Below are 21,966 nucleotides of genomic sequence, written 5' to 3' on the forward strand. Positions count from 1 at the left end.
GTTTTTGTTTTTAAAAAGGTACATGTAGCAACTAGTGCTGAGTCTTAATGATACCTTCTAGAAAGAAATGTGTAGCAGATGAAGCCTGTGTGTGGGTATGAAGGCTTTAAAGGTAGCTCGTGGGCCAGCTGAGCACATGGTAAGGAGAAATGGAGTTGAAAATAAAGCCTCACCCTCTTTGTGTGACTTCTGCAGATGCCTCTGTGGGAAGTCTGGAGAATGGAACAGGAACAGAGGACCACATAATCCCAGAGCCTGGCCTTCGGTACAGGTCAGTATCAGGACACCAAGCCCATCAGTGGGTTGGGACACTGTTTACCTCTTTGCCTCTTATTCTCATTTGAAGATAGGTGGTACCTGTTGGAGTTGAAGACTGAGGCCTAATATCATGTTTGTGCTCAGATGTGCAGCTGTTGGGATCACCAGTGACCATTCACCCAGACAAGCTGCTTTGTGATACAGCATCTGAGCTGGGTGGCCCCTCAGTGGCAGAGCGCATGTACAATGTACAAAAAGCTCAGTGTCCCATTCTCAGCACAGAAAGGAGAGGCAACAGCTATCAAATCTCATTTGCTTGCCCTTCCCTTGCCAGAGCTCTGCAGCCTTACTGAGTGCCTCCTCCCCAGCCTTTCTAGTTAAGGTTTGTTGGTAGTTGATAATGGTGCTTATCAGCCCTAGTGTTAAGTGATGTCTAGGCCATGGAGAAAGAGGTACTAGCTGTTAAGTAATTAGTATATTTCCTGGCAGCCTGTAAGTACAGAAGGCTTTTCTCTTTCACATTAAGAAAAACAAAAAGGGAAACTAAGTTGCCAGTATTGTTCTTATTTCCTCCTCTCTCTTCACAATTTTAATTTGTTGTCTTGGAGTTAGCCATCTGTGTGCTCGACTTAGCTTCAAGGTAAGGGGGTTCTTGCTGCCCCACACCTTGCTTGGTATTATGTCACCCAGAACAGACAGATTGTGAAAATGACACACCATGAAGGGCCTGATACCACTGAGGCCAGTCTCATAAAGGATGGTGTCACTGCACCCTTCCGGGACCCTGACTCCTTTCTCCTTGTGTTTTTGAGCCTTTTCCAAATGTAACAGTGATCAGGGAATGCGAGCCCTTGCTATGGGGTCTCCCTGCTGCTTATAGCCAAGCCAGTGCTATTGTTCACATTAGAAAGGGATTGTAGATATGTGCACAGCCCAGTTACCTGCAGTCATTATGCTCTCCAAGGCTCTTTGAGCACCAGCCCTGCTTACAGGGGATGCTGGAGCCTGTTGCCGTGACACTTCTGTTGATTAATGCATAGCCTGCTTCTATGTCTGTCCTCACGTAAAGGCATCTTGTTAGAATCTACAAGAGAAGTAGCTCAGCTGTAGGAGAATGCTTACCTAGCATGCATAGAGCTCTGGGTTTGATCCCCAGAACCCTATAAAACAGGGTATGGTGTTTGGGAAGTGAAGGCAGAAGGATTAGAAGTTCAAAACCATCTTTGGCCACATAGTAAGTTCCAGACTGGAATCCATGAGAGACTATCAGAGACTCTGACTAGCTGACATTAGATAGTGAGATCCCACGCTTGTCTGGGTGAAGCTTATATATTATGCGGGGCACTTGTAGTAGGAACATGGACCTGAGGACTATTTAACTAGGAAAAGTGACAATATGAACCACAAGAATGTGACAAAATAGACCACTGAAGGATGTGTGTTCACAGCTACATGAGTTGGAACAGGAAGGCAGTGGTTCCTTGTCTGACCCCAGTTGGAAACATGCCCATTGGTGAGTGACTCTGACTTTTCCCTCCTGAGTGAGTGGCTTACAAAGGGTGTTTGAATTGTTTTTGGAATTACCAGTAAATTTCAGACATTGCTCGGGGCAGCTGCATTGTTTTCCCAGTAGATTCCTGGGGAAACGTTTTGCCTGTGAGTGTTGTGACCACTGTAGTTGTGTTTCGGGATGAGTATAACTTCCTTCTGTCTACTTTTTCCCAGTAGGGAGGCCAGTTCTCCAGGTCGAGGAAGTCCTCTCAGCAACTTGTTGCCTTCTGCCTCAGTGCCTGAGTCCATGACAGTCCGTAAGTACTCTCTGAGGCTGGTAGGTGTGCCAGCAGTGCATCTGTGCTTATCCTGTACAGGTGTGGGCTTTGCAAGCAGGCATGACGTTTACTTTTTGTGCACCCGATCATGGTATCACTGTAGGCTTTCAGATATGACCAGATTGTGATGCATGGGGCTGAGTCTGCTAATGGATGCAAGGAACCTTCTGTGCCTTGTGGTTTCTAAGCTACCGTCTGTGTGCAGCCAGCAGTAAGAGACTCTTCTGACTTTCCTTGTGACTCTGGACAAATCAGTTTTGCTGATGAGATAGTCTAATGACCAGGTGGTGCAAATCATTTCCAGCTCCAGCTCCAGGAGAAAGTGTTAGAGACACAGCAATGAGAAGTGGGTGTGAATGGCCCATATCATGTGTGCGTGCGTGTGCACATGTGAACACACACATACACACACCAGCAATTGTTTAACAAGATAGATGCTCCATTACTAGATCAGCAGGTGGGGATGGGGATGGTGCCCTGATGGGTTGGCAGAGGGGCTATGAGACTCCATGGTCATCAGAGGCCAGGGCTGTTCCTTTTCTTGGCTAGCTGTTGTATTTGCTTTCCGAGTTCTAGCCATGTCATTCCTACCCTTAAGGTAGGAGAGGGACAGAGGGCAGGCTTTCTGTTTCCATATCACATTCAGAGATCTAAACTTGGATAGTGTAAAAATTACACCCTTTTTCCTCATCAGCCTTTGAATCATGCAGAGGGAGCCTGAGCCCATAGTGGTGACGGCAGAGGGAGCCTGAGCCCATAGTGGTGATGGCAGATGGAGAGTGACATCATCCAGAGAAGTTACAGGCCCTTTAACAGCACTCCAGGATGCCATTTCTGCTTGGAAATATATTAGATATCTGAGGTGACATAGAAACTTACATATGGATCTCCTGGATCTCCACACCCGGACCTTGCTGGTTGCACATGGACACTCTCCATAGCCATGTTCCCTATGAGCTGAGGTTTCCCAAAGTCTCCTTCTTCTGTGTCCTCCCTCCCCTGTCTGCAGAGCAAGAACTGTTGCTGTGCGGGTGAGCAGATGCTGAGGTCTGTGTGAGGATGACCTGTCTGTCACCTCTCCTGGCCAGGCATGCTTCCTAGGGCCCTTCCTAGCCTCTCTCCAGTGTGGGCTATGGAGCAGGTGAATTGGTTTTCTGGGGACTGCCATGGATCTTGTCTCTTGAGCCTCCCAAGCCATTTCCATCCCTGACAAAGCCACCAACTTGGTCTGTTTCTTTTCCACGAGGACACCCTTGTGATACCTCTGAGCTGTGCCTTCAGCAGGAACTCAGCCTGTCTTGTTTTTGTTGATCTCTTTTTTAGAAATTAATCTTAGTTGTTTCTGGTCATCTTTGGCTTGAGCCTTATCAGGAATTCCCAGCCAGCCTTCTGAAGGAAAGGCCTACATTAGTGGGCTCTTTGACTCTGGACGCTTGGTAGTTATATGGGCAGTGTGGAACAGTTGTGGGTGGGTGCTGGGGTAGCCTTTGTTTTCTGGGGGTGATTCATGGAGGAAGGCTTCTTTTGTCCACTCTCCTCCTGCAAGATAAGGACCGTGATTCTTTCAGAAGTGTGGTGGATGTTACCTGCCTCCACCCACCCCGGTTTCATCTGTGAGAGGGATAGGAAGGACGGTCTGCGTAGCCCTACAGAATTAGTCTGATTATAGGACTGCCGACTGGGAAGCTTTGGCAAATGTTTCTTTTCATTGTCTCTGGCTGACCCTCAACATCTCCAGCCGGGATTCCCTGTGACTGTCCTGGTCCTTGTGTTCTCAGGACCTTGTGGCAGCAGGGCAGAGCCACCTGTTGAGTCTGTGTGCTGTGACTTGTTTGCTCTTGGTAGCTGCTGGGATGCTAGAGAAAGGTGTCTTTATCCCCTGCTGCAGTCTTCTGTGCTCAGTGGGTAGCAGCCGTTGACATGAGACCTTGGTAGGGCAGTGTAGGTAAGCACCCTTGGCCTTGGCCTACAGCTTGTATATATATTGTTCCCAGTGCTGAGGCTAGAGTGCATGCAAGGAAACACCCAATAACTAAGCCGCATGCAGTCCCAGCCTAGTCCCCAGTTCTTCACACCTCAGCTCTCATAGGTGAATGTTGTCACCAGCCTGGGAGGCAGCAGAACTCTGATGGTCTTGGCTGAGTTTGCAGGGTTTTGACATGTAAAAGGCAAGTGTCACAATCATATCTTCGTGTTGAGTGGCCAACAGTGCAGACCTCAGCACAGACAGTTAATGAGGGCCGCTGGAATATGCCCTGTGAATCCTGTGAATGCCAGTGAGTTGAGAGTAGCCACTGCATGCATGTACACACACACATATATATATACACATTGCACACTGATCATATACGTGTGCACACACACAGAAGGTAAGGCCTACAGGGGATGCTCCACATGTGGAAAGCACACTGAATGTTAGTACCTCACAGCAGGCACTTAAGGTTGTGGCTGTCTGTCTGTCTGCCTGTTGGAAAAGCCACCCAGACTGGATGTTTCCCTACTACTTAGTAGATATTTCTTTATGTTAATGTCAGCTTTACTTCATTCCTCTCAAGTTTAACAGCTGAGTGTCTGTACATTTGAATTAATGTTTTTGTTGGAATATGTGATGTGATGTGTGTTTAAGAAAGCACCCTTTTCCCCTGTTGATGGCTGTAAGCGGCAGTGCAGCACCCTCACCACCAGGGAGCACTCTGGCACTCTGCTCACTAGCTTTAAACCAAGTTCTGTGTTGGTGTTGGGCTAGCAATGGTGCTTACTCCTCTGGTGGTTTTGTGAAGGTTAAACACATACATACAAGAAACATACTCAGAAGTGTGTATATTATAGTTTGAAAAGGCAGATTGGGAAAATGTATCTCAGAGTTACGTATGTTAAGTGTTCAGTAACTTGTAGGTGAGACTGTTAGTACTGAATAATTATTCCAAACAGTGTCTAGGCCTCCAAATGGGCTGATTTTTGTTTGAATGGAGGCACCTCTATCATTACAAGCCTCTGCAGCTCCTTTTCCTGGATGTGTACCCTTAATCTTCTCTATATACTTGAACAGATATGTTTCTTAGTTAGGGTGATTTCAACCCCAAGGGAATATGTGCCCATGCTAGGAGACCCTGGATTTCCCTGCCTTTAGCAAAGCATGACTGGTTATGCCAATGACAGCAGGCTCTTTGGATGCCCAATATCCTGTGGGTGGGGCCAGGGGTACCGAAAAGAATGGACCAATTTGAAATGGTAAGACTCTAGGGACTGCTTATCACTCCTGTGGGTGTTTGCTGTCTCTTCAGCCATGTCACCCCCACTGTGAGATGTCATGGCAGTTGCAAGTGTGGAAGGCTAAGCACCTGTAGAGCAGCCTAGAATGGGTGGTCTGAGTCTGGAGCTTCAGAGACACACTGGGCACACGGCTTCCTGGCACCATTTGTCTTTCATGAGGATGTGAATATAGTGGGTGGTGTCCACCCAGTGGATACTCATTGCCGTGCCCATCACCTTTGTAACTGCTGTCTTTCTCTACTCTTGAATTAGTAAAGAGCTCTTTATTTGGGAGCTGAGAGCTGTAGTGAGCCACTCAAGCCTTTCTGCCTGTTGGTGGACAGTCTTCTGGCACCAGGGGGCGCCATAGCCTTTCCTCTGTCTTTGCTGTCTGCTCTTCCCTCCCCTTGCAAAAACCTTGGGGTTTTGGGTCTCAGTTGTGGGTGTCCAGTGCTGGTGCCATATTTGAACAGTCAGGTGGGGTGGCAGAGGTGATGTGCACATAGCTCCCTGTAAAACTATCACCATAGTGATGCCTTGCCCATGGCTTTTGGAGGGGAGGATGGGAGTCTGGTCTACTTTAGAAGGGAATATACTGTTAACTAGAAACTGTTTCTCCTTTGCTATCATTGCTCAGCCACAGATATTTACATGGCTTTTGAATCCTGACCACTGCCTTCCTTTTCTTTCCTGGGGTCAAAGTGGTTGTCAGAGAAAGAGGGGAGACAAGCAACTCGGCTTGCTCGTTCCTTTGTCACTTTTGATGTCACGCCATGACAGAGAGGGCAAAAGAAGTAGCCTTCATTGTTCACTGGCCATACTAAGCAGTCTGTTTTTCCCTTGCTGTCAGGGAAGGGATCCTCAGTCTCAGTAAGGCAGTCTGTCTCATCGCCTGGCAACACTGTTGCAAACACTGGGCAGTTTGAGAGATGAAACTAAGAAGCAGTATGGCACTTGGAAGCCAGTGGGAGGGCTGAGTATCCAGCCCAGGGCTTGGCTGTGCCTTCAGTGATGAGATTTTAGGATGAACTGGCAGAACAGTGACCATTAAACAGGTCACAGTCCAGTCTGTGCCTGGATAGTGCAGCAGAGATTGATGATGCTAGACACTTGCTTTTCCTTCTGAATCTTGTTTCCTAGATTACGGCAACTGTCAGAAATCGGAAGGTTCCAGATATGATTTAGGCACACCTCAGTTCTTCATAATTTGTTCATCCACTCTTCAGATGTTTACTAAATGTCTGTCACATAGTGGGCACTGTTCTAGGTACTGGAGGAAGGGTGAGGCTCCATCTCTACTGCTTATAAACTCTGTGCCTCAGTTTCCCCATCACTGAAATACACAGGATGAAGTTTCTATAGCTGCTGTGAGGACTATAGCACTCAGTGCCCAGCAGCATCGTTAGCTCTTGCAGTGTGGAACCTGCCTACAGAGAGGTTAAAGACTGGAAGTGAGACATGGCAGAAGGCATGGCATGAGGGGCAATTGGACAAGAAGGAAGGGGGCTATATGGGAGTGACACAGGAAGGAAGGGAGCTATATGAGAGTGACACAGGAGGGAAGGAGTCATGTGGGAGTGACACAGGAAGGAAGGGAGTCATATGAGTGACATGGCTGTTTTGTCACCAGTGGGCACTAACTGCCTTCTTGTGACTTCCAGCCATCCACCTCTCTCAGGAGTGCATCCTGAGCAGGAAATCCTAACAGAAGCCCCGAGGTTGTGCACTGTCATCCCAGCTCAGGGCCTAAATGCATGAATACCCTTGATCAGGTGCTGCAGCTGATACCACTGACACTAACGCAGACATTCCTTACTGATGCTGAGAGTGGGACAGAACTGTGCGCTGGGGTCCACAGGGTGGAAGGTAGGGTAGAAGCTGTAGGCTGGCCTCAGTCCAGAGGAGGGAAAGCTTTGTGCATGGGTGTGGTATGGATAAAGAAGCCTTTGGAGAGATGGGGATTCTTGCCAAGAAGGGTGCAGTGTAGAAGCAGCACGAGACAGGCCGTTCCCAGCTGCAGTACCATGGACACTGAGGGTGGACACCCTTGTCACTATTAGAAAGCATGGAGGAAATGCTGTTAGACAGCAGCGAGGAGGGGGGTTTGTACTGGAGGAGCAGCAGCATAGCCAGAGGACATGGAGCCCGAGTCTCACCCAACACCCTGCCCTGTCCTTCCATAATTATTTGAGAAAAAGATAAACTGTACTTAAAACACGATCTATACCTTTCTAGTTTCCTGGATGTGGCAATATAAATGTAAGTATCTAGTTTCAGATGCAGCAGGAGAAAGAATCTGAGCCATTTCCCTAGAGTCGCGGCTGTTACTGGGTCCCAGCTAGCAATGAACTTTGTTTGAAGAGAGTATCCTGTGACACTTCTGGTCCTTAGCACAGGAAAACCTAGCTCAGGGTCACTGTGGCTAGACTTTGAGCAGGCCCAGGTGGTTTAAACTGTCTCCCTTTTCTCCTTATCATCCGAGTGGCCTGACACTGTGGCTGTATCCACAACCTCTGAAGATGAGCTGTGGGCAGGCTCCATTCTCACACACTGGACTGAAAGATTATCCATTGTGGAATACCTGATGTGAGGGGCCTCCACATTTGGAAAACATGTGCTTGAATACAGTGTGCCTCATACTCTGAGTACCCGTCTCCTTCAGGACAGACGCAAGGGACAAGTAGTACTAAGGTGTATAGACTGCAGAGCATGGTGGAGACCTGCCCTGCCTTGCTGCCTCCCTGTGTCAGCCTGGACGATGCTGCACGTGGGTGGTATTGGCTCTTGACCTAACTCTGCTTGCATGTTACTAAAGCTTGTGTGTGCTTTCCTAGATGGATGCTTATGTGTAGGCTGGAGGACAGTCTCAACTCTTGTTCCTCAGTCATCCTTGTTTCAAATTTTTTAAATTTTTTTTGTGATTATAATTTAATTATGTCACTTTCTCCTTCCCATTCCTCCCTCCTATCCTTGAATCTTTCAGTTCATGGCCTCTTCGTTCATAATTGTTGTTACATGTATGCACACACACACACCCTTGAGTGAATAAGTGCAGCTGTTTAGTCTGTACTGGTACGTGCATGTGTCTCAGGGCTGGCCATTGGATGGATAAAGGACTGGTGTGCCCCTCCCTGAGGGGGACTCTCCCACTCTCAGCATCCGGCTGGTGCCTGGAGTTCTCGGGGTGGGCTGAGGCCTCCTGGGCTTTCCGTCACCCTCATTACCATGTCTACCTCATTTTCTGAGACACAGTCTCTCATTGGCTTCTCAAGTAGCTAGATTGGTCATGAAGCGGGTCTCAGGGTTTCAAGTGTCTCTTCCTCCCCTGTACTGGGATTCAAGGACACCGTCACTATTGCCTTTGCTTTCGAGAAAGGCCAACAGCAGCTCCTCCTCAAATCCTCACTGACAGATGAACATTTAGGATAAAGTAGACCTTTGTCTCCTAGAAGCAGGGGTGACTCGGGGGAAGATGTGCTGAGTTAATGATGGAAAGCTAAGGGGATGGAGATGGCGGTGTCCATGGTTCTGAGGACAATTCCCAGAAGCCCCTGAGCACATCAGTATATCCCATCACAGTGATGAGCCATATTACTTGAAATGGAGTAAATCCCCTGGAGAAAGAATTTTGCAAATGTCTCGTGGTGTTGGTGTTTAGTCAGCGATTGAATGGAGAACTTGGGAGCCAACCTTATTGCATTGAGAGCTCAGCAGTGGGTGTCCTGTCAGCCCTGCGTAGGTGTCCATGAAGACTGATTGCTCGTTCCCTGCCATCCGTCTTCTCTGGGGACAGAGCAGATACCTCCATCAAGCAGCTGGAAGGAGGACGGAGGCTCAAAAGCGGCTGGATGATGTCTGCTGCCTTCACTAGGGACTGAGATGCTTGGCTGACCTACATTGGTTTTGCTTATCCCGGGCCAATATTGTTGCTCAGGCTGTCTTGACGAAGACACTAGCACTGGTGAAGTAAGATGGGGTTTGTGTTTGGGACCTATTCCCTGCCATTAAGATAATCTGACTCTTTGCCCTCCCTTTTTAGATACTGTATCACCTTGCCCAATCTTCACCCTCAGGATTTTTAGTGGCACCTCCCCTATCTGCTCATGTCTGTACCTGTTTGCTATTTGTCTGTTGGACTTTCCTCACATGCCTCCAGGCTCTCTGAGGGCAAGGGCTAGAGGTCAGGGGTCATGTCTGATTTCTCATATTTTAGTTCATAGATGGTCCTTGAATTAGGACAGCTCCATTGTGATATCATAGGCATTTAATAAGTGTAACTTAGCAGGGCCATAGAACAGTGGTGCTGCTGCTGCCTAGCAGAGAAAGTGAGGGGGGGGGCTAGAGAGAGAGACAGAGGGAAAGAGAGAGAGAGAGAGAGAGAGAGAGAGAGAGAGAGAGAGAGAGAGAGAAGGAGAGAAGGAGAGAGAGAGAGAGAGAGGGAGAGACAGGCAGAGAGAGAGAGAGGGAGAGAGAGAGAAGGAGAGAGAGAGAGAGACAGACAGACAGACACACAAACATACACACACTCACACAGAATATCAGAATATCATAGGCTGTAATACTACCCCAGGAAAACATCAGAATTCAGACTTGGGCCTATACTTTCTATTGGACATGTATTTACTTTTGCACCATTGTACATCAGGGAGTATCAGCACCTTGTCCAGTACCAGGCATCCTGAAAGGCCTAGGTGATTGTTGATTGAGTAAACAGGAGTCAGAGCACTGTGTGGAGGGGTAGTCTGGATGATGGGTTGGTGCAAGCTTCTGCATGGGTGTGTTGACTGACTGTGCCAGGTCTGTGCTGGTGTCTGAATTCACTGTCCTCAGGATGTCTTTGCAGGGAATTACTTGGATCTACCAGGAATTCTTCATGAGGAGTGGAGAAATTCTTCCAAGTGATTGGATTAGAATCTGGCCCAAAACTGCTGGAATCTTGAGGCCTAGAACAACCAACAGCCTTAGAAGGAGACTGAGAGATATTTTAGGAAACACTCCCTAGAAATAGTAGAAAATATTGCTAAAAAACAAAGGGAAGTAGAGATGGTCCATGTGGTGCCATAGCGGTTTCTTGTTTTTGTTTTTCAAGACAGGGTTTCTCTTCATAGCATTGGCTGTCCTGGAACTCGCTCTGTAGACCAGGCTAACCGCAAACTAAGAGATATGTCTACCCCTGCCTCCTGAGCACTGGGAGTAAAGGCATGTGGACAGTTAGACACCACTGCAGCTGAACAGTCCTTAGGTCAGGGAAAGCCTTTCTGCTGGCAGAGAGAATGTTCCAGTCTGGCACTCTGTGGGAAGTCCTGATGAGAGAGGAGACAGGGTGGGATTGAGATTGGGAACAGTCTTCTTTATCCTTGGGGCCAGGCTGCTGGACTCCATGCCCCTCCTCATTGGAAGTGGCCCACTCACTGTAGGAGATGCCATCACTGGGAAGGCAGATGAACAAGCCAAGGGAAGCAAGCCAGAAAGCAGTGATCCCCCATGGCTTCCATCCAGTTTCTTTCTCTAGATTCCTCCTTGAGCTCTTGCTTTGGCTAATGTGATGGAGGCAATTCCTGCTGTTACAGACATTGCATTCATTTTCAGCAGAAAGCAAGAGCCAGCAGGAAGTATTGGCACTTTCTCTCTATTGGGAAAATGGACTCCTCTTTCTGTCTACTTCACAGGCTTCCCTTTGTGCCTCACTGACCAGAACTCAGTCCTCTTGCCCTTCTAGCTAAAGGTAAACTGGAGAGCAAGTATTAACCTTCTATTCTGTAGGGTAGCAGGCAGCAAAGGAGAACAGAGTCCCAGTGCTACAGTGTCATGTGACACTTTACCCTGGAGTGGGCAGCACTGGCAACCTCTGGTTGAGATGCTGTCAGGTGGCTTTAAACATGAAATCCTGGTGAGTGAGAGGCCTTCCTGAGAGCCAAGGAAATAAGACGAGTATCTTGGGGGATCATGTAGGGCCTGGGAAACTGCTTCTTAGAAGCCATTAGGTTAAGGAATGGAGGGACTGTTACCTCTGACAGTAAGAAAGCAGTAGGGGATTAAATCACCAAACACTAAATTGTTCAATTTCTAATTGCATTCTTGCACCAACATGGCAGCCTCTGAATAACCTGTAGCCCTTAACTCATGAGTGCAGTTATATGCCCAGCACAGACAGAGGGGTACAAGTGGCTGGGCGTGGAACTCTCTCCTCCCCTCTCCTGAGGGGAGTCCTGAGTGTCCAACAGTCATCAGAGTGTTGGAAGAAGTGCTTGGTGCACATGCCTCCAGGCAGCATGACAAGCTGGATGTAGAGAGCTCCAAGTGGGTTCCACTGTTGCTGACAGCTGTGCTCTGAGCTGTTGGAACCCTGCTTCTGTGCCTGTGTTTGGCAGCTTTCCTATTGATGTGACACAGTACCTGACAGCAACAGTTTAAGGGGCAGCTTCCTTTGACTCATGGGCTAAGTCCACCATGGAAGAAGACGTGTGGTGGCGGGGGGCTTTGTCATGGCAGTGGGAACGTGTGCATGTCTCGCTCACATCCTGGTGATTAGGAAGCAGAGAGCTGGGGTGGAAGCCAGGAAGTTAACAGTTTCAAGGTCCACCCATAGTGATTCATCTCTGCCAGCAAGACCGTAGTCATGAAGATTTCACCTCCCGCACCACTCGGGTTCCAAGTGTCGAGACACATCAGCCTGTGGGGGACCTTTTACCTCCAAACCACAACAGTGAACCCTGCTTGCCTCCACTGTGAGTCCACGAAGCTGCCTCTTCATCTCTTTCATACTGCCCAGGATTGAGGGAGTGGAGGAGCAACCTGGATCCTATAGAGCTTCTCTTCTCCTACCCCATTAGGTCACCTCCATAACTTTGGAGGCACACAGTAGGCTCCTCGTTCTCTTTTCCTCATCAACTCATCTCCTTAACTTTTTTTTCTAGCCCAAACTTTTATTCTATATCTTATTACTGAATTGAGAGCATTAATATTTTGAGTTATTATTGAAAAGTGTATACTAATTTCTGTCATTTTTATCTTTTTCTTCGTGTTTTTACAGACCTCTTTTAGTTAAATGTCCTGAAATTGTTTACTTATTCCCTGTGCCTTCTTGGATGTGTTTGACTTTCTCTTCATTTCTAAGTATTCATTTCCCTACCATCCGTAGCGCTGGTTTAGTATAAACGTTAATTCCTGGGGTTTGCTTTACCTCCTTTGCTCCCAAATAATGACGGGGCATTTCTATGCCCATGCTAGACCCTTTTAGCTCCTGAATAAATGATCATAATACATTCATTAACAAGGTGCAAGTAATTGGCCAGATACTCATCTATTTTAACTCTACTATGCTAGCTTGGTACTTCCCAGCTATATGGTCCTTTACCTGTAATTGGAGTTTTGCTCAGGTTCACTCTGCTGCTTGTGTGTCCTCATGGTGACTCCTCCTGGTTCCTCCACCTAGTCTCTCCACACCTTCTTCTCTTCTTCTTCTTCTTCCTCCTCCTCCTCTTGTCCCCTCTTCTCTTTGGGACCTCCTGACTGAGATCAGAAGTCCCACACTATTCTCTTCTGGCCAATTAACAGCTGAACCAACTCTTTATTAACCAATCAGAAGTGATAGAAAACCGTTTTTACATAACAGTGCATCTCCTTAACTTTTAAGGCACACAGTAGACTCCTCATTTTCCTTTCCCATCAAAACACGCCCTTAACTTTGGATGCACACAGAAGATCCCTCCATCCTCCTGTTCCAGAATCCAGGGCTCAGAGTAGGCAAGTTGTGGCCTGATGGCTGCACGGGGTGTGCAGTTACTGGGTCTATATGCCATTGCCTGCACGGGGTGTACTGTTACTGGGTCTATAACCCATTGCCTAATGGCTGCGCGGGAAGGGGGTGTGTGTGTGCAGTTACTGGGTCTATATGCCATTGCCTGCACGGGGTGTACTGTTACTGGGTCTATAACCCATTGCCTAACGGCTGCGCAGGAAGTGTGTGTGTGTGCAGTTACTGGGTCTATAACCCATTGCCTAACGGCTGCGCGGGATGTGCAGTTACTGGGTCTATATGCCATCCATATTTAAGGTGGAACTTGTGTGCTACTGAAGAGTTCTGTGGGTTTCTGCTGAAGTTTCACAGACTGGGATTCGTCTGGGCCCTCCCAATAGCCGGGTGTTTCTAATTAATTGCAGATTATGTATGAATCTGTTTGAGAGTTGCCAGTATATCTGATACTACAGCCTGAGGGTGGGTGGAAGCTGTGCAACGTGGCATCCTAATTATCCGTGAGGATTTTTCATGCAATTAATCTTCTCTGCCATGGGTTAATGCCACCATTCCACCATGCATGAAGCTCATCACAACAGATGCTGGCAGTGCAGCCCTGGCAGACTGGCAGCTGTGGTCGAGTCAGGGCTGTGTGTTTTCTAGTCATACTGAGCCAGTTGTCCAGATGAAGGTAGGAGCAGATGGAGGATATGCTTGAACATCATTCTGCAGTTTTTTCTGCTTCTGGGGAGTCATTGCATTTCAGAGCTGGGAGGCTGCTTGGTGGGTCAGTTGGTTGGGTACAAAAGCCCAAAGCAGATTGCATTTAGAATCTGCTTCTCCATTCCCCATCTGCCACTTGTGGTCAATCTTCTTACCTCCATTTCTCCTTTGTCACAGACCACGCTGATGTCAGTGCCAACTCCATGTGATATATGTGGCATATGATGTGTGACTTGTTTGGTTGCAAGTGACAGACCAACCTAAGTAAAATAAGGGGCAACACTTTTGGCACATTTATATTTAGACCACTGGACTTTTGGGTTTGACTGGACCCTCAGTCTTCCCCTTGAGGCTATGCTGAGTGGAAGAGTGAAGCTGCATAGAACACATCCATGACCTGTGACCTAGGGGACACTCCACCTCACATGTGACCTAGGGGACTCCACCTCACATCTAAGGCTTGAGAATGTTGATTTAGTGGAGCCACTAGAGAGCCTGGCTCCTTCTTTCTGAAATGCAACTGTAGTACTGGGCATGTACATATGCTTGTACACATACCAACCATACCTGGGACTGTGAGCTCCTCTGTCAAATGGCCTGTGGTCACATCCTAGTCCAATGTCACAATTGCTTGTGGCCTTGGGCACATCACTTTTTACCTTCCAGCTTTCTTAACCTGTAGAGGGGTTCATCCCAATCTTATTTTGAGAGGTGATTTGGAGGATTTCACAAAGTAATTTGCATTCAGTGTCCCCAGTACCTGCACATGGCACACACCCTGTTGGCAGTTAGTAAAGGAACTTGTGTTTTTTCTGTCTGCAGAAGGTACATCACCACTACCAGGAAATAAGGACTTTACTGGATTTTTGTTTTTTTTTTTCCACTCAGCTAGTCCAGCCCTCATTTTCAAGGTTATCTTGTTGCAAAGTTGCTCTGTGCAGAGGTGTACCTTTCTCCACCTCCTCTCCTTCGTCCACTCCCAGCTTTTGCTTCTGCTGGGCAGCTTACTACTGTAGCTCAGATGTTGATGCTGTGATTCTGGTGAGCATGTCTGAGCATGACTTGGAAGGTTAAGGATCCTTGTCTGAGTGTAGTTGGACTATGTTGTAGTCAGCTTTTCCTCAGGAGGGTTGTTAGGGAGATAGTTAAGCCAGGAATGTGCCTGAATGTGGAACCTGAATCCAGATACCTAGAACCCATAGAAAAGCCAGGCATCATGACACACACCTGTAATTCCCATAATAGGGAGGCAGAGGCAGGCAGATCCCTGAAGCTCACTGGCTAGCCAGCCTAGCTGTATCAGGAAGCTCCAGTGGCTTAGGGAGGTGGATCTTCCACCTGAAGCCATGGCCATATCCATCTGGAACTTTGAGGAGAAGACTCCAGCTCTGGGGATAGCTGCTGCGAAGTCTTGATTGGCCACATTTTAGCACGATGTCAAGGAGTGGATGTGGGTTTATATTGGAGAGGTCATAGGTAAACATGGCATTGTTGGCTATTATATTTGAAGACCAATCTGTAATATCGTTTTTTTTTCTTTTTTTCCTTTTATTGGATATTTTATTTACATTTAAAATGTTATCCCCTTTCCTGGTTTCCCCTCCGGAAACCTCCATCTGCTCCCCTCCCCCTGCTTCTATGAGGGTGCTCCCCAACCCACCCACCCACTCCTGCCTCTCTGCCCTGGCATTCCCCTATAGTGGGGCATCGAGCCTTCCCAAGACCAAGGGCCTCTCCTTCCATTGATGCCTGACAAGGCCATCTTATACTACATATGTGGCTGGATCCAGGGGTCCCTCCATGTGTACTCTTTGGTTGATGGTTTAATCCCTGGGAACTCTGGGGATGGGGGGGTCTGGTTGGTTGATACTGTTGTTCTTCCTATGGGTCACAAACCCCTTCAGCTCCTTCAGTCCCTTCTCCAACTCCTCCATCAGGGACCCTATGCTCAGTCCAATAGTTGGCTGTGAGCATCCGCATCTGTATTTGTCAGGCTCTGGCAGGGCCTCTCAGGAGACAGCCATATCAGGCTCCTGTCAGCAAGTACTTCTTGGCATCTGCTGTAGTGTCTGGGTTTGGTGTCTTTATGTGGGATGGATCCCCAGGTGGAGCAATCTCTGGGTGGTCTTTCCTTCAGTCTCTGCTCCACTCTTTGTCTCTGTATCTCCTCCCATGAGTATTTTGTTTGCCTTTCTAAGAAGGACCGAAGCAGCCACACTTTGGTCTCCCTTCTTCTTAAGCTTCATGTGGTTTGTGAATTGTATTTTGGATATTCTGAGCTTTTGGGCTAATATCCATTTATCAGTGAGTGCATACCATGTGTATTCTTTTGTGATTGGGTTACTTCACTCAGGATGATATTTTCTAGTTCCATCCATTTGCCTACGAATTTCATGAAGTCATTGTTTTTAATAGCTGAGTAGCACTCCATTGTGTAAATGTACCACATCTTCTGTGTCCATTCCTCTGTTGAGGGACATCTGGGTTGTTTCCAGCTTCTGGCTATTATAACTAAGGCTGCTATGAACATAGTGGAACATGTGTCCTTATTACATGTTGGAGCACCTTCTGGGTATATGTCCAGGAGTGCTATAGCTGTGTCCTCTGGTAGTACTATGTTCAATTTTCTCAGGAATCACCAGATTGATTTCCAGAGTGGTTGTACCAGCTTGCAATCCTACCAGCAATGGAAAAGTGTTCTTCTTTCTTCACAACTTCACCAGCATCTGCTGTCACCTGAGTTTTTGATCTTAGTCATTCTGACTGGTGTGAAGTAAAATCTCAGTGTTGTTTTGATTTGCATTTCCCTGATGACTAAGGAAGTTAAAATTTCTTTAGGTGCTTCTTGCCCATTTGATATTCCTCAGTTGAGAATTCTTTGTTTAGCTCTGTACCCCATTTTTAGTAGAGTTATTTGGTTCTCTGGAGTCTAACTTCTTGAGTTCTTTGTATATATTGGCTGTTAGCCCTCTATCAGATGTAGGATTGGTAAAGATCTTTTCCCAATTTGTTGGTTGCCGTTGTGTCCTATTCACAGTGTCCTTTGCCTTACAGAAGCTTTGCAATTTTATGAGGTCACATTTGTCTATTGTTGATCTTAGAGCATAAGCCATTGGTGTTCTGTTCAGGAAATTTTCCCCTGTGCCCATGTGTTTAAGGCTCTTCCCCACTTTCTCTTCTGTTAGCTTCAGTGTAACATCTGATTTTTATTTGAATGTTTGGACCATGTATAATGAGACTGCTATTTGAATGAAATACTAGCTGTTGAATTAAAAACATGGTAAAGAAACCGTTAATTTGTGATTATTGTTTCTGAGGTTTCATTCAGTTCATGGTTGGTTGACTGTAGTTTTTGGGCCTGTGGCCAGACACAGTGTTGCAGTGGGAGCTTGAAGTGCAGGAAACTGTACTTAACCTGTAGGTGAGAATCTGGGGAACAAGGTCAGAGGGAGGAAGGCATCAGGGTGCCAGTATCCCTTCAAGGCATGTGCCTTAGTTACCAAACTTGTGTCCTCCAGACCTCACCTCCCAGAGGGTCCAGAACCTTCTAGCAGTTGGACTCTGGACCAAGCCATCAACACTTAAGACTTTGGGGTCAATTAAGGTCCAGACCATAACAGGGTACGCATGTCAACATTGGAAACTTCTACCAGAGGAAGTGCAGTAATTTGTCAGGACCAAGGACAGGGGCCTCCTCCATCTGAGTACCCTCTGTGGTGAGCAAGGTCTTTCACTTCCTTCTGTGACCCTGACCTACTTATCGTTGAGCCTCAGTCTGTTTTTCTGAAAAGTGAAAACAGTCCCAGTGTATGTCTTTGAGGATCGTTGGGAGGACTGACTGAAGTAATGTCTGTTGGCTACTCTGACCCACTGTAGGAACTTATGAATATAGGTGACAGCTCTCACTACAACTATGATCTGTATTGAGCCCTCCTCTTCTGGGTTGGCTACACATTGGCCTCTGATGAGGAACATTAAACAACAACAGCAAAACAACAACAACAACAACAGTGATGGTCCCTGGCAAGAGCTCTGCAGAGCAGCGGAATGTGCTACCTGCCTGACTGGAGAACTACCGCACGGCCAGTCTGAGTGTGCCACTCTCTACTTTGTCTCTCTGTGCTGTCCCAGGGCTGGAGGAGTGAGGTCTGACGGAGGGCTATCCTTTCCTTCTCCTGGGTGCTGTCCCAGGGAAGCTGCCCTGCCAAAAATACAAAGCAAAGCAAAACAAAATTATACCACCTTCCTTCAATAAGTGGCCTCTCAATACTGTTGTTTCTATTGTCTCTAAGCATTCTTTAAAGTATCCTGGTTTTAGTGTGGTAAATTATTCTGAAAAGCTGAACTGTCCTTTTAAAAAACTTTAGGTAGTAAAATAAAAGACTTTTTTTTTGAAAAAGAAAAATATTTTATTTAATTTTCTTAATTTATATGATTATTTCTTGATTTTTTGATACTGAGACTATGTGTATATGCATGTATGTGCATATATGAATAAAATACATACATATAAAATATTAAGTGGCAGAAACATCCCTCAGCCTGGGTTTCTGACTCATAGTTCCCAGTGCCCAGGTGCTACCTTCTCTAGCCTTTTCTGAGTTGGACAGGACAAGATATCAGGACTCCCTGTGGTCCATGGTATTCCTGGGGGAGTTGCCCCAGGATACCTAGTTGCTCCATTCTCTGTCTTCTTTAAGTTTTGCTGCTTCTGTAGCTGACATAGGCCCCTCCCAGTTCTATATGTTTGGCAGCCCTGGTGCAGAAAGGACAGGCGTATATCTTCCCATTACATTGATATTGCTGAGTTGGTGAGGGGCCAGGAACAGCTTTGGAGCAGGGAGTTTTACAGTGGTGGTCCACAACCCGGCCATCCAAAGGCCTGCGTGGTAAGACCATTGGCTAACAGCAGCTCAGACTCAGCTTTGAGGTAAGAGCAGGTTCTAGCTGCTCAGAGCCATCAGAAGTGGGGGCAACCTAACCTAAGCCCACTGAGGACAGTGGGTCTTTCTTTGTGCCCACATCCCTCTGAGGACCTCATGCTTGTCTATCTTTTCCCAGGTGGCCCTGTCTTACACAGAATTTGAGGGAGCTGACCTGGTGATTAGAGAGATGAAAACCAAGCCTAAGTACAAACTCATAGTCCAGAGAGTGGTGGGGAGCAGAGCAGTTAAGGAGAAGGAGCAGTGACTATCTGGGCAACAGGCTACCTGGTGGCAGAAAGGGACAGGCAATTTATTGAATTCTTAGGGAATTTTTGGGCTGTGATGATTTGTGTGTGTGTGTGTGTGTGTGTGTGTGTAGGTGTGCACACACCATCGTGACCTGTAGAGGCTAGAAGATAATCATGAGTTCTAGTCCTTGCCATCTTCCTTATATGAGGCAGCCTCTCTTTCATTGGCCACTGAATACCAGGCTAGTTCTGGGACTCTGCAGTCTTTGCCTCCTGTCTTGCCACAGGAAGGCTGGGTTACGGCTGCTAGTTGCTTCATTTCATCTAGCTTTACACGGATTCTGGGAATCTGCACTCGAGGAGTCCTGATGTCTATTCCTCAGCCATATTTGAAAAAAGTAAACCGATTCCTTTAGTTTAAGGGGGATTTTCCCATTAAGATACAACTCAGTGGCCACCTTGTTCCTGGAGACACCACAATAGGAGCCTATAGTGGCAGGATTTTCCTTTGCCAAAACAAACTAAGCGACAGGCACAATCTATACATGTTAACAAGGGAAGGAAGAACAGGACAGAAAGAGACTTCTGTGGCTCAGGGGTTTGAGGGCCAGTGCTCTCCTCTTCATAAGCACATCTTAATCATTTCTTTATTTATTTTTATTTTATGTACATTATTGTTTTGGCTGCATGAACATCTGTATGAGGGTGTTGGATCCCCTGGAACAGGTGTTATGGAGCGTTTTCAACTGCCATGTGGGTGCTGGGAATTGAACCTGGGTCCTCTGGAAGAGCAGCCCGTGCTCTCAACCACTGACCTGTCTCTCCAGCACCCTATCATAATTTTCAGGGCATCTGCCTTAAAGACTTGTGCTTTATGTTGCTGGAAACAAATACTGTATGTGAGTATATACTGGGAATTGGGAAGCACTTGTCTGTAAGAATATAGAAGTGACTGACAGAGGTGATGACGGTGTGGAGCCTTCTCAGGAAGTTGGAAGTTGGCTTTCTTCTGTGCCTAACATTTTCCTTATGTTTTCCTTCCTATTGCCATGGATTTCTCAAGCTCTTATGCATTCTGATTACACAGAAACAATTGTTTTCAAACTAGATGGGGCCAGGAGTTCATCAGACCTCTGGTTTTCTAGAGGCAGACAGAAGGCAGTTGGAAGAATTGCTGGATCCTTCCAACTGCTGGGTGGGACAATGGGATGGAGTGAGACCACTCAGTAACCATGTGTGTCAAGGGATAGGCTTGACTAGAGAGCCTACCTTGGGGGCCTGTATGCCCTCCCTTTACTTAGATGTATGGCTTGGGACCAGCCCCTACCCTTGTGTGGCCTCTGTCTCCTCCTTTGTGATGTGCATATGAGTGTCTACTCTACTACCTGCTTCTCCCTCAGAAGAGATTGTCTGGAGTCTTGTGCTTTGCTGGGTACACAGAATGCAGCCTCATATGTGGTGTTTCCTGGCTTCTCAGCCCTAGCAACTGGCTTGATATACTTTCCCCCCCTCCTCCTTACTGAAGTAGAAGCTCTTGGTGGGGTTCAGAGAGGGAAGGTTGCAAGAGGAAGAAACAGCAGAAAAAGGTAGAATGGGCCTGAGATTGATTTCAAGTTATATTTTGAAGCTTAGTATAGTTTATCATTTCTCTGGTAGATAAGGAAAAGGAGTGGGCAGGAAGACAAAGATATAAAAAAACAGGATTTTAAGTTCAAAATGATGATGTAGGTTAAGTATATACACATAGAAGAACATTTTTATTTCTGTATACATGATTTTGTGAGCTTTCTCTTTAAATATAACCAAGTATGGGCCTTGGGGAGTATTTGTAAAAGCTCTTGAAAGTCTGTGGAAAAGATGTTTTATAAAGCCAGAATTACCATACAGATAGGAGTATACATGTGAATGTGTGTGTGTGTGTGTGTGTGTGTGTGTGTGTGTGTGTGAGAGAGAGAGAGAGAGAGACAGACAGAGAAAGAGAAAGTGTGTATGTGTGTGTGTGTGAAAGAGAAAGAGAGAGAGAGAGAGAGAGAGAGAGAGAGAGAGAGAGAGAGAGAGAGAGAGAGATCATAGATTTGTAACTGTGTATGCATGCACACCTACCACCATCCAGAAGTGCTGTCTAAAGAGGGATCTAAGACCAGTTAGCCTCAGGGTTATCCCCTCCCTTCGCACCACAATTTACTCAGTAACTATGGACTCCTTTGTGTGAGGAGGCCATTGGCTCTGGGCTGTGGGTCTCTGGTCACCCACCGTTGGGCCCCTGTGTGTTGAGGTGGGTTCTTGCTCTTCTAAGCCTTGTGAAATCATACTGAGGGTTCCCATGGCCATTTTGGGTGGGGGAGTGGATATGGATTTGTTGGCTCACCCACTTTAGGTTGTAGCAGTGACATGTAGGCTCATCTCACCACTTCCTGCTGCCCCACCTCCTTCACTGTTGAACACATCACACTCTACAGACTCATGATGGCAAACTCTGTACTTTGGCCTGAATGCTTGTCAGTGGGGCAGGAAATTACAGCTTTGAGCCCTGTGTTTAGTGCTCTTGGATGAGGCCTTGAGCTTGTTATTAAAAGCAATTGACTTAGTTCTGTCCAGCCCGTTTGACACTCAGTTCCTGGAGCTGAGGGTGGGTTTAGCAGTGGGCCACAGTGAGCCATTTACTCCTGTGTTAATTCACTTCTTCACCTGACCCTTGATCCATTCAGTAGTTCTCAGTGTGTGCTGCGTCAGGTGCTGCTCCAGGCATCCTAGGATGGCTTTTATTGAACAGCTATAGCCACCAGACAGTAGATGTGTGCATATGTGAGAGACCTTAGAGGACCAAGGTCCAGCTGATGGAGGGAGGGCACAGACCCTTTCCAGTTCAGAAGATAAAGGCAGAGATCCATTGGGACTTGCAGGACTCTGGCAGCTGAGGCGGCCATGCATGTATGCTTTCCCTGGCTCCTGTAGCTGCATGCATGGTTGCCCTGGCTCCTGTAGCTTCATGG

At 47.0% G+C, this 21,966-nt stretch overlaps 1 protein-coding gene across 1 annotated transcript in view; it reads left to right on the forward strand.

Moving 5' to 3' along the window:
• Positions 1–21,966, forward strand: part of Snx29 (sorting nexin 29) — a 460,893-nt gene that overhangs the window by 82,752 nt on the left and 356,175 nt on the right. The window contains exons 10-11 of the mRNA XM_031364585.1: positions 196–271; positions 1,987–2,066. Of these exons, the coding sequence (XP_031220445.1) occupies positions 196–271; positions 1,987–2,066 (156 nt within the window). The remainder of the gene's footprint in view (positions 1–195; positions 272–1,986; positions 2,067–21,966) is intronic.

The sequence above is a fragment of the Mastomys coucha genome, unplaced genomic scaffold (assembly GCF_008632895.1).
Source record: "Mastomys coucha isolate ucsf_1 unplaced genomic scaffold, UCSF_Mcou_1 pScaffold12, whole genome shotgun sequence".
NCBI classification, from domain to species: domain Eukaryota; kingdom Metazoa; phylum Chordata; class Mammalia; order Rodentia; family Muridae; genus Mastomys; species Mastomys coucha.